General features: G+C 43.7%; 1 protein-coding gene across 3 annotated transcripts in view; it reads right to left on the bottom strand.

The window, feature by feature from the left end:
• The window catches only part of ZCCHC2 (zinc finger CCHC-type containing 2), a 139,425-nt gene that overhangs the window by 100,176 nt on the left and 26,006 nt on the right, over nt 1-13,243 (bottom strand). For all 3 annotated transcript variants that reach the window (XM_089674863.1, XM_089674865.1, XM_089674864.1), the window contains exon 2: nt 12,146-12,251. In XM_089674863.1, the coding sequence (XP_089530989.1) occupies nt 12,146-12,251 (106 nt within the window). The remainder of the gene's footprint in view (nt 1-12,145; nt 12,252-13,243) is intronic.

The following is a 13,243-nucleotide window of genomic DNA, read 5'->3' as shown; positions in this document are numbered from 1 at the left end:
GATGGGGCCAATGCCCAGCCAGGAAGGAATTGTGCATGCCCAGAAGGAATTCCGGGTTCAAGTGTATGGAGGTCAGCGGGCTAGGTAGAGAGGAGGTGGAAGCTGTCTTACAAGCAGAGTAGAAGGTTTTCAGAGTCGGCCCTATGAATGGGTGAGAGAAAAAAGTGTGGTGGATGTATTTTGAGTGAAACCAGGGGATCGAAGCAAGGGGTGCTTGCAAAAAAGAATTCTCCAAGTTCACCCAAGCCTTAGTAGATGAGTGGACATTCCAGTCAATGATTCTGGAAAGGTGACAGGCCCAATGATATTTTTGGAAGTCTGGGAGCCCAATCACCCCCTCTGGATTTAGGGAGCACCAATTGAGAGAAGGAAATACGCGGGTGTTTGTGATTCCAGAGAAACTGAGAGCAGAGCCGCCTACAAAGTAAAAAACACATGGGGCAGGTGGATAGGGAGGGCTTAAAATAGGCAGAGGAGACGGGGAAGTATGTTCATCTTCAGTATGGTTGCCCTCCCAAACCAGGAAAAGAAGGCTAAATGCCATTTCTGCAAGTCAGATTGGATAGAACGGATAGCTGGAAGAAAGTTTCTTACATAGAGTTCAGAAAGTTCACCTGGAAGTTGAACACCCAGATATGTAATTGCATCCGTTTTCCAGGTGAAAGAAAAATGTGATTGACTTAAACAGACCAGTTCTGCGGAAAGAGAAATGTTCAAAGCATATGACTTGGAGAAATTACTCTTTAAAGTCGAGATATTCTGGAAATATAAAAAATACTTAAGCAGATTGGCCGAATAATATGGGGTTCCAAGAGGAAGAGCAGAATGTCATCCACGTAAGCGGAAATCTTGTAATCATATCCCGCAGCTGAGATGCCCTTAATATCTTGATTAGAACGAAGTCTGCAAAAAAGTGGCTCAAGTGTCAGAACAAACAGTAGTGGTGAGAGACGGAACCCTTGACACGTGCCGTACTGAAGGGAAAAGGCTTTCGACAGGTGGCCATTCACGCGTACTCGGGCTTTCGGACTGGAATAGAGGGCCATGATAAAATTCAGCATGTGTTCTTGGAGACCAATGGCCTTCAGGACCGCTGCCATGTAGTCCCAAGCCACCCTGTCAAAAGCCTTCTCGGTATCTAGAGAAAGGAAGAATCTGCTGTTTTTGGAGGTGCGTAGCCAGTGATGGTATTGTCTCTGGCTTCCCTCCCAGGAACAAAACCCACCTGATCTAAGTTTATGAGGGAAGGCAGAACGGGGAGGAGACGATTGGCTAAAATGTTGGCATAAAGTTTAACGCCAACGTTCAGTAGCGATATGGGCCTGAAGTTGGTCACAGACGTCGCATCTTTATCTCCGTTGGGGATAACCGTAATGTGTGCCTCTAAAAGATGATGGTGCAACACAGGGAGCGTGAAGAAGGTGTGAAAGGCCGTCAGGAACGGAACATTTAGAATATCCGGAAATGTTTTGTAATAGGCTAGAGAGAGACCATCAGAGCCAAGGCTTTTTCCAGGCTAAATTTGTTTGATTGCTTTTTCCAACTCAAAAATAGATATAGGTCGTTCCAAGTCTTGGGCTACATCCTCCAGTTGGACCTGGATACATCGCCTGCAGTGAGTGGGGACTCCAAGGGGAGGTTATATAGGGTATTATAATAACGCTTGAAGTGAAAAGCGATATCCACATTCAAAGTAGCCAGGGAACCATCAGTGTCCCGTATTCGGTGAACCGTTAAGCTCGATTTCTTGGCACGAAGAGCTCTGGCTAGGAATTTACCGCTTTTATTGGCATGCTCGAAGAGTTTTTGTGTCAAGATATACTTATGTTTCGTCGCTTTGCCCAATTCTTCCAAAAGCTGAGAGCAAGCCTCAGTCAGGTCTGTCAAGGTTAGAGAAGCGTGAGTGCGCTTATGGACCCTTTCCAGAAAAGCGACGTGATCCATGAGGGTATTTATGCGTGCTTGCTGTTCACGCTTGCACTTTGTGGGAAGGGCAATAAAAGTCCCGCAAATTACACATTTATGAGCTTCCCACTGAGTTAAGGGAGAAGTGTCTGGGGTGCGGTTGGTGTTGAAGTACTCCATAAGTTCAGTGCGGATAGTAGCTTCATGAGCTTTGTCGGACAAGAGAGAGGTGTCCAGTCGCCACACTTTAGTGCGGGTCTGAAAACGCAACGTGGACGTAATAGGATGATGATCCGAGATAAACATTGGCTCAATGGTAGCCTCATGCAGGTACGATAAGCCTAATTATGTGTATATGTAGGAGACTGAAGAGGGCTTTCTCACAGCAGTCTCTTCATAAAAGGGGAAATGTGGTTTGAAGTGTATGACTAAATCAACCTGGAGTAGTGTATACAGGTGAATAAGGTAAACAAGTGCGCACAGCAGGAAAATTGGAATCCCTCTACTGAACATGGGACATTAGATGTGTGGGTAGGGATATAGGACACAGTTTTGTCTGAAGTCTACCAGGGGACAAAGCAATGTTGGTATGTATAGTAATAGTGGTATGTATGCTGCCATGCCAGCTGCGACATTAGGAAGCAGGGTGGAGGCCTATCAGAGCTAGAGCAGAGCATCCTGAAAGGAAAGGCAAACTACCAAAACCATACATGAGCAATATGCAAAAATGGAGGAGAGAGCATGAGAAATACAAACAAGTTACGAAACAATCATATGACAACATGCAGATGGTCCATATTCAACATGACTTCGATTACAGCCTAAATAATGGACACAACCTTGTCGGAGGGCAAGGATGAGTAGGAAATGGACCAGTAAGAAGGCGGGGGCCTCACAAAAAAAATTAAAAAAAAAAAAAAAAAGGAGAAAAAAGGGGGGGGGGGGGGGGCTGGGAGGAACTTTAGGTGATGATCCCCACGTACGACCGAATAGAGGCTAGAGACTAAGCTGGGTACTGGAGGGAGAAATAATACAGTATGGCCTCGTATCACTTAGTCCATCCGAGGTCTATCCACGGGCAACACTCACCTCCATCTTTCGGGCATCTGATAACTATCAGCAGGACTCAGTAAATACTTTGTTAATGGTGAATATGGTGATAGTTTTTGTGACAAACGTTGGACAGTGTGATCCCATGTCGAGGCAACAGAATGTAACAGGTAAAGAGCGTCCAGGTAGTGCAACAGGAGCAGATGCGGGTATCCATCTTCCCATAACCAGACAGGAGAGGATCAAAAAGGTGGCGCTCTGTGGAACAACGCCCTCAAATTTTTAAACCTGAAGGCCTTGATACATTAGTACGACCCTCATTTGTGTGCAAGCATGAGATTGTAGAGTTCCAGGACAGGAAGGGGGGAGGTGATCCATCAGGAGAGCCGTAGACGAGGATAAAGGCGTGTGGAAAAAAGGAGAGAGAGCTGGAAAAAAATGCTCCTCTACTCGCCATGGGTTGTGCACGCTGGTCTTTGTCAAACTGGGTATCTGCTGCACTGATGTATGCTAGTGAAGCAGTATGATCTCGAATGAACCCCTGATCCTGAAGAGAACTATTCTTAGTATGGGGTAGGTATGGAGGAGCTTCATGGAGAGGCAGTGGGTAGGCCTCAAGGAGTTAAGAAGAATGGTATATCCAGGTAGGTATTCCAATCCTTGAGGGGTAAACCTGACCCATAGAAAAGGTGATTTGGAGGGTTAGCCGTCACGCAATGAGTTGTCTGGTGTATTTCAATGCTCTGTCAGTCAGACTTCGTGGCGAGGTCTCCAATACACTGGAGAAGCCGTCAGGCTGTTCGCCATTTGAGACCCTGGAACTGCCAGTCTAGGGGGGAGTTGTAGGGATAGATCTGCGGCAGCAAACTTGTTGAGTCAGGGAGGTGCATTGAACGGTAAAATTCTGGTATGACAATTGCAGGATTATTGAGAGCAGAGCAAAAATTAGGCAAGTCCTCCGGGACCCTCAGATAGGCCGTGTGGCTGTGAGCATAAGCCAAGAGGCAGAAAGAAATTCTCCATCTGTAAGGGATGCCTCTACAGCAGAGTGTGTCCAGCAGGGGACGTAGCTCCCTTTCTTTGTTGCGGAGTTAGGTTGGAAAGATACTGAAATAACTGGATTTCAGTCCTGCAATGTAGAAGGCAGCGTCTCACGCTAGAGCGTCTTAAGATGTCTTAAGTGGGAAGCTAATAAGACAGCAGACGTCTCGTGGGGGGTCGGTATCTCTGCCCCTGGGGCGGACGGATCTATGTACATGTTCCAACTTGATGGGGCTAGCAGGCGGGTGGCCAAGCAGGTCATTGAAAATCGCTACCACAGTTTTAGAGAGGTCGCCCGACTCCACTGATTCTGGTAGACCGCGTATTCTGATGTTATCTCTGCATCCACGATTATCCAGGTCCTCTAGTTGCCTATAGAAGTCACGGATGTGTTGTGAATGAGATGCGGTCACTTGTCGCACCTGCTGTATGGTTTCTGCGTGTGTTCTAGTAGTAAGTTCAACTCCTTCTAATCTTGTGCCCAATGTTTGTATGTCACTACTTAGGTCAGCTAGGGCTGTAGTTAATGTATATTTAATGTCAGCTGCCACTGCCTGGAGATCTCTCAGAGAGGGCGTGTGTGGCAGGCTGTCTCTCACAGGGCTCTGCATGCAGGCTGATGCTGCTGGAGGTAGAGGGGAAGAAGATGGCGGCGGTGTGTCCCTCTGCTGTGAGCGGAAGAGCTCCGTGATATGTCAGGACTGCTGGGAGTTAGGAGCCCAGGGAAAGCGGGATCGGGAAGCATGGGTGTTCCAATCCACTTTCCTCATATTGTGGCAGTACTAAGCTCACCCGTTCCGCTGATGTTTAAGGTTGCAGGTTCTCAGCTGGCGTGAGCTCCTGTTAGGTGGCCTTTTTGGATCGCGGCCAGACCACGCCCCCTAATGTTTATCATTACGTGTGTTATTTGAAGTTATTAAGGATTGCGCTACCTATTGAAGAGATTTTAATCTGCTTATGGGCCGATATGATTTTATTTTTTAATGTGGCAGCAATTGCACAAATTGTTTTGGTAGAGTACCTATGGTAATAGCTTTGAGCACAGAGTTAATTAGGTGTTTGTAGTATTTACTTAAATACACCCAACGGAGGTATTGATTTAGGATTGAACATAATTTTTTTCGTTTTAACAGCAATATGTCCGTCACAATGAAAATGTGATACTATACGTTTCCAGCAACAAGTACACTAATCAACTTTAAGAAACACAATGGAAGGACGGCATATCTTAAACAAAAGAAAGTCGTCATGACGTATATACAGTATGTAAACTAAAACTATAATAACTAGAGAAGGGTTTAAAAAATACCCTGGTGTGGGATAAAGGAAGAGTGAGGAAAATAAAGTAGAAGTGGGGGAGAATCAAGAATGAATCTAAAAGCTTTTGTCTCATGAAGACTACATTTGTGGTAAGAGAAGAAAGTATAACGGCCAAGGTAAGCAATCCAGGAATCCCAATATCAACTGCAGGGGGACAAAGCAAAGAATGAGAAGCTGATAAGGGTCATGTAGAGATTAGTTTTTGTTTTTTTAAATCATCTGATGATGAATATACACACCATTCACAGGGCAATGAATGTGTCCCACATATCAGAGGCCTGTGCCATTAACTCCTCCATCCACATGATATTAACAATATCTACTCATTGAGTGACAGGAGGAATAGAAAGGGATTTCCAAAAAATGGAAATCAACTGTCGGGCAGCTGATAAGTGTTGTAGAAGGCAAACCCTTTGGGACCTATAGGAGCCCAGAAGAATAGATAATAGGGCGATATCTGGTTATGGTGAAAGTGACTCGCTGTACATTCAAAACATTTTTTGCCAAAAAGGGAGAAATGTTATTACATTCCCACTATATGTGCAGGTACATCTCCAGCAGTTATCAGTAGCCTCTGGGAATATACAGTAAAGAGACCAGGTCTCTGTAACATCTGGAGAGGAGTTAATTTTTTGGGGGGGCATAACATAACATGAAACAGAAGATGTATGTGTGAACAGGAACGCTGCCTTCCAGTCATCGGGAGACAACTCTCACCCCAAGTCTCTAGACCAGCCTCTCTCAACCAGGGTGCCCAGGCACCCTGGGGTGCCTTGAGATTTCTTCAGGGGTGCCTTGGCAAAATGTCTAAAAATTGCCCAAAACTTGAATACAAGCCAGTGGATGAAACAAAACTGCCTTCTAGTTACACAAAGCAACAGGTTTTCATTGTGCACCTAAATGACCTTCTAGCTGCTGGCATCCTGACAACCAATGACATCAGTTGATAAGGAGGATGTTGATTGCCTGCACAGCATCTTTGTTTGACTCTCCCCTGCCCCTCTCCATCAGTGCTGGGGAAAAACTGAGGGAGAAGAGAAACATTGGAATACTAGTCAGCACCAGTGTGCAAAAGTGTACTTGCTTTCGAAGAATAAATCACGTCTAATATTGAGTGTCCTACATGTGTGGATGTTGCTGCATTATTTAAAATTATTGGAATAGTTTTTCACATTTTAGAATGGGGTGCCCTTTTAAAATTATGGTCAGTCTAGAGCAGGGGTGTCCAAACTATGGCCCTCCAGCTGTTGAAGTACTACCAGTCCCATCATGCCTCTGCCTCTGTGTGTCTTGCCTTTGGATATCAAAGTCTTGCAAGGCCTCATGGGACTTGCAGTTCCTAAACACCTGGAGGGCCATAGTTTGGACACCCCTGGTCTAGAGGCACCACATTTTAGAATGGGGTGCCTCAAGACTGTCCATAATTTTAAAGGGTGCCTTGGGACTATCCATAATTTCAAATGGTGCCTTGACTGATAAATGGTTGAGAAACACTGCTCTAGACCACAATCTGGTATAAGTGGGTAGGGTCCCATACACTTGTTTTGGGAGGTGTGGATTATAATGTGGCCTGAGTGAGGGTGAACGAAAGAACGCACCATGGGCCGTTAGACCCTATCATATTAGCCAAAATGCAGTATGTTAGACTATTAGGAAGGCTCATACTAAAGAAGAGCGATATACTAGGGCTCAGTCTGGATGGAAGTGATAACAAGTTTCTCATGCGATACTATGTGTGTAATGTGGCAGTAGTAAAGGGAGAGAGGGTCAGTAATGAGTGGAAAGCCTGAGTGTAGCCCCAGGGGAGCAAACGAAAGTCCAAAGGAGACAAGTCTTGTGCTATTAGAGTGGAGGCTTTGGTTAGAGGACGAGGGAACCATTCTATCATACGCAATATCAGTGCCAATATCAAGGTGTGATGCAATTCAAAATCAGGTAGGCCCATGCTGCCATGTAGTTTCGGATCACAAAGTCTATATCGCAGTCTACAAAAGTGTTTCTGCCAGATAAACTGCTTCAAAAGGAAGACCAAGATGCAGAAAACGTTTCTAGGATGGAGAATAGCAATGGTCTGAAATATATAAAGAAGCTTAGGCGTGTCCATTTTCAGGATGTTTATTCTAGCAACCATGGAATGCGCATATTTGGCCACGAGTTTTGTTCTTTATAAAAAAAACTCAGAGAGGAGACTGTGGTTTAAAGCCTAGAGATCTGGAAGTTGGTTTGGGATTGCTGTACCCAAGTAGGTAATGTACTTGGATTATCATTGGAAAGGATAATTGTCCTGGAGACAAAATAAGGAGGAAAAAAGTAGGGAGATGTTTAAGGCTTCAGTTTTAGAAATGTTAAGTCTGAAATGACTAAGGGGGCCAAAGACTTCTGAGAAAATTGAAGGTATACTGGTGTGCGGTTGATGTACATATAACAGCAAGTCATCAGCATGTAAGGAGGGTTTGTAGTGTCCCAAGGGAGTAGAAATGCTTTTTATCGAATCATTACATCTGATTGCTTGAGCAAAATGTTCTATGATGATAGCAGTGAGGATAAAGGACATCCCTGACAAGTCCCGTTTGAGAAAGGGGAAAGAAGTGGATTTGAAGTCATTAACCAGGACTGTTGAAGATGGGAGAGGAATATGGAGACATGATTTTAGTGATGATATTGTGTCCTAGACCTGCAGTATTTGTTCCAGGTAGAGGCGTAGAAATTTCCAGTTGACCTTATCAAAACTCCTTTTCCATGTCAAATGATAGACAGGCTGGAATTCCCCATTGATGGATATATGAAAGAAGGTAAAAGGTTTTGGGGGTGTTGTTCCTGGCATCTCAGCCCAGGACAAAGCCAACCTGGTCTCTGTGTATAATATATGGTAAAAAGGAGGGGAAAAAAAAAAAAAATCAGATTTGCTAGTATTTTGGGAAAAAGTTTTCTATGGTGTTGATTTAAATGCACCTAACTGTTGTAGCACCCAATGCTCAGCCCACTGAAATCTTCAGAATTTCAGTCTTCAAAAGACTGGGTCCCAACTCTGGACCTAGAAAGCGCTCTGTGGCTAACACAGTACAGAAAGGTCTGGAAAGGCCTAAATTTGGAACCCTATGCCTGAGTGTAACATTCCAGGCAGGCCCTGAAGACATTCAGCCAAGCAGGGTGGGGGTACAGCCCCCAAAGCAGTTGCTAGTGAAACAGCAGTCCGGATAGCTGCATGGACAGACCAGCTCAAGCACCTTCAAGATTAAAGCGGAGTTCCACTTTAAGGCTTCGTCCCCGCTCCCCGTTAAGGATTGGCACCTTTGTGGAGCGGGTTCCTGATTTTGCCAGGCTATCAGAAGCGGACGCTGTCTGTCCCCTTCCCATAGTCTTCTGGGACACACGTGACCAGTCTCAGAACACTACAGGACCATTCAGAAAGAGCAGCGCTACTTATGCACGTTTAGTGGGCACCTGGCTGAGAAGACACAAACTGTCACAACCGGGTGCCCACACTGAAGATGCCTGGTGCTGGGTAGAGAGGACAGCCAGTGAGGACACCGCAGGAACGAGGAACAGGTGTCTGTTTTTTAAAAGTCAGCCGCTAGAGGTTTTTTTAGCTGTTGACTTTTATTTTTTTATAATTGTCACTGGAGCTGCACTTTAAGTTTTGATTGAAGAAAACAAAATACAGTAATTTTGAAAAAAATTTAAAAATATTTAAACGTATCTCAGTAGAGAAAAAAAAACATTCATCTTTCTGAGACGCTGGCAAATGCTGGGAGTGGGTGGGGTTATATCAGATATGAACAGGAGCCAGGCGCTGTGTAGTTTTGTGGTAAAAATAATACACCTTGTATGGAGGTGTGCCTTTAATAAGTCATATGGTAAAACAATAATAAACAACAAGACTTGACAAAGCGCATGCGCGCGAAACATGTTGTCCCAGCAACCGGCCTCTTCCTTCTAAAGCTGCGGCTCCAGCAAGAGTTCCCCCCCTCCGTCTCTCCACATCGTGGTGACGTCATCCAGGACGCTGGGACGTCGGGTAAACGTGGTCCCTGCACTGACAGGCATTCTACTCCACTGCTTCCCTCTGAGCGGACGGGCCGTCCATCTTGGAACCTGGCTTCCTAAAGCCACAGGCTGGTTATTTATTATTGTTTTACCATATGACTTATTAAAGGCACACCTCCATACAAGGTGTATTATTTTTATCACACAACTACACAGCGCCTGGCTCCTGTTCATACCTCCCACAAACCGATGTGTTTTTACCATGGCAGCAGTGAGTTTTTTCCCCACCAATCATAGTTGACATATACCATTCACTTATTTCCTTTGGGACACATCTGTGCGCTTTTATCCAGACCGTTCTTCCAGGGTTATATCAGAGGTTAGCCACAATTTTTTTGTTTGCTAGTGCCCAATTTCTCTTGTAGGTAGCAGTATAACCCAGATGTCTCTGAATTCTGTGTCCATCAATGAACTATAAAATATTAGCACATACTTTTTAAATCCAATTAAACACAAACACTAATGATTCCAGAAAGAATACCATGGTCCTCTTTTCTGCCACCAATGACATATATTAAACACATTTGTCCATAACCAGGGTATATCTAATATTTGATCTGATCGGAATTCATATAGAAAGGAGATAGTGGCACTATTTATACTAAACTGGTAGTTTTATGAAAAACGCTTTAGTCACTCAAAATCCAATTGCACAGCAGCAAAAGCATTCACAGAAGTATTTGAACACCCTGGGATTTTGCAAGTTCTCCCACTTAGAAATCATGGCGGGGTCTGAAATTCACATTGTAGGTGCATTCCCACTCTGAGAGACAGAATTAAAAAACAAATTCAGGAAATCACATTGTATGATTTTTAAAGAATTTATTTGTCTTGCACTGCTGAACATAAGTATTTGAACACCTGAAAAAAATCAGTGTTAATATTTGGCACAGAAGCCTTTGTTTGCAATTACAGAGGTCAAACGTTTCCTGTAGTTCTTGACCAGGTTTGCACACACTGCAACAGGGATTTTGGCCCACTCCTCCACACAGATCTCCTCTAGATCTGTCAGGTTTCGGGGCTGTCGCTGAGTAACATGGAGTTTCAGCTCCCTCCAAAGATGTTCTATTGGATTTAGGTCTGGAGACTGGCTAGGCCACTCCAGAACCTCGATATGCTTCTTACGGAGCCACTCCTTGGTTATCCTGGCTGTGTGCTTCGGGTCGTTGTCATGTTGGAAGACCCAGCCACGACCCATCAATGCTCTGACTGAGGGAAGGAGGTTGTTGCTCAAAATCTCACAATAAATGGTCCCATTCATCCTCTCCTTAATACAGTGCAGTCGTCCTATCCCCTTTGCAGAAAAGCACCCCCAAAGCATGATGTTACCACCCCCATGCTTCACAGTAGGGATGGTGTTCTTGGGATGCAACTCATCTTTCTTTTTCCTCCAAACACGAGTGAAGTTTAGACCAAAAAGTTCTACTTTGGTCTCATCTGACCACATGACTTTCTCCCATGCCTCCTCTGGATCATGCAGATGGTCATTGGCAATCTTCAGACGGGCCTGGATATGTGATGCACGGAAGGTTCCCCTGCTCAAGTCAATGCATGATTTGAAACCATAATGGCGTAGTGTTCTACCGACACTGACCTTTGAAACTGTGGTCCCAGCTCTCTTCATGTCATTGACCAACTCCTCCCTTGTAGTTCTGGGCTGATTCCTCACCTTTCTTATCATCAGTGATACCCCACGAGGTGAGAGCTTGCATGGAGCCCCAGTCCGAGGGAGACTGACAGACGTCTTTAGCCTATTCCATTTTCTAACAATTGCTCCAACAGTTGATCTATTTTCACCAAGCTGCTTGGCAATTGCCCCGTAGCCCTTTCCAGCCTTGTGGAGGTCCACAATTTTGTCTCTGGTGTCTTTTGACAGCTCTTTGGTCTTGCCCATGGTAGTAGTTGGCGTCTGACTGACTGTGGGGTGGACAGGTGTCTTTAAAGAGCTCAGACAGGTGCTACTAAGTTAGATTAATGAGTGGAGTAGAGGTGGACTTTTTAAAAGGCACAGTAACAGGTCTTTGAGAGCCAGAATTCTTGCTGTTTCTTAGGTGTTCAAATACTTATGTTCAGCAGTGCAAGACAAATAAATTCTTTAAAAATCATACAATGTGATTTCCTGAATTTTTGTTTTAAATTCTGCCTCTCAGAGTGGGAATGCACCTACAATGTGAATTTCAGACCCCTCCATGATTTCTAAGTGGGAGAACTTGCAAAATTGCAGGGTGTTCAAGTACTTCTGTTCCTCACTGTATGTGTACACACACACACACACACACATAATTGTGTTCAAAAGTTTGCATACCCTGGCAGAAATTGTGAAGTTTTGGCATTGATATTGAAAATATGACTGATCATGCCAAAATTTTTCTTTTATTGAAGTATGATGATCATATGAAGCCATTTATTACCAAATAGTTGTTTGGCTCCTTTTTAATTCATAATAATAGAAATCACCCAAATGGCCATGATCAAAAGTTTACATACCCCGGAATGTTTGGCATTGGTACAGACACACAAGGTGACACACATGGGTTAAAATGCCAATTAGAGGTTAATGTCCCACATCTGTGGCTTTTTAAATTGCAATTAGTGTCAGTGTATAAATAGTCAAGTAAGTGTGTGTATACACACATAATACATACACACACACACACACACACACACACACACACACTCGATGTAGATGTGATGCATTTTACAAAAATCTTTTGAGCCCAGCACAATAGTACTAGTTTTTGTTGTTTTTTTTTTTTTTACACACACACAATACTATACATACCTTCTTGTTGAAGGCTATGAGATGTAGCATTAACGCCATTGTAAGTACCTATACTGCCATCTACAACACGTTTCTCCTGATTTGGCAAGTATTCCTGTAGGTTTCCCTAAAAAAAAGAACAATGGGAAAAAAAAAAAATTACATATATCTAATAACAGTTACCCAAAATGCAAACTATCATATACTAGCTTGATGCTTAAGTTGGGCCTAGCATCAGAAACATTTTGCACATTTAATGCATGGATGTCGAGTATTCTGCAGCTTTGCTTTCCAGGGGGATGGCACCATCCTTGTTCAGCCATCATCTACACCATGTACCAAGATGCTGACACACAGGTGGTAGTGTCATATAAACCCCTATGGTAATGTACTTACAATAAGAAAACAATTACATACATATACCGATGAGCACCGCTGGATTCCCACTAGCATGTGTGATAATGTCATGTGTTCGGCCCCATCCTATTGCGTTTCACTGTAAACAGCATCTTTAGAGGATAGAGGCATGCTGTTTACAGTGAAATGCTTTAGGGCAGGGACAAACGTGGCGTTATTACTCACTCTGGCGTGTGATTGTCTTCTTATTGTAAGTACGTCAAAAGCTCTTTTTTTTCCCACTGCACTATGGTGGTCCCTTCTTGTTTTTAACTCCACTGTGCACTTTAACAGGATCGTACCTAGATGGAGTGGAGTGTCTGAATATTTTGTGCTGTGGGACAGCAAGGCAATTTATAATCTATGTGTGTGATCAGTGTCTCTGGCAAGGCATTTACTTTACATGTGGGTGATGTGATTTTCCTTGCACCCTCTATTTTACTGAACTGAAGGCTCTCCGTCTCATACTTTGAAGTGTATCTTCCATTTCTTTGGGATTCTACATTTTGATTTTGGACTGTTCACCAGCATATTCATCCATCTCTACAGACATTTTGCACATTTGTGTGCTTTATTCATCTTTATTATTTTTGTTTGCAATATTGAATAAAACTTTTATTTCTACTTATTTATTATCGTCCATATATACATCCATTCATCTGCACATGTATACACTTCTTTATATTTATTTCTATTCAGAAAGTGGAGTACTGGGTTATATTA

This window comes from Staurois parvus, unplaced genomic scaffold (assembly GCF_062004578.1).
Source record: "Staurois parvus isolate SC_StPar_1 unplaced genomic scaffold, SC_StPar_1.0 ptg000153l, whole genome shotgun sequence".
Classification (NCBI taxonomy): Eukaryota; Metazoa; Chordata; class Amphibia; order Anura; family Ranidae; genus Staurois; species Staurois parvus.
The sequence above is the reverse complement of the archived record's forward strand: the minus strand, read 5'-3'. Positions and strand labels throughout refer to the sequence as shown.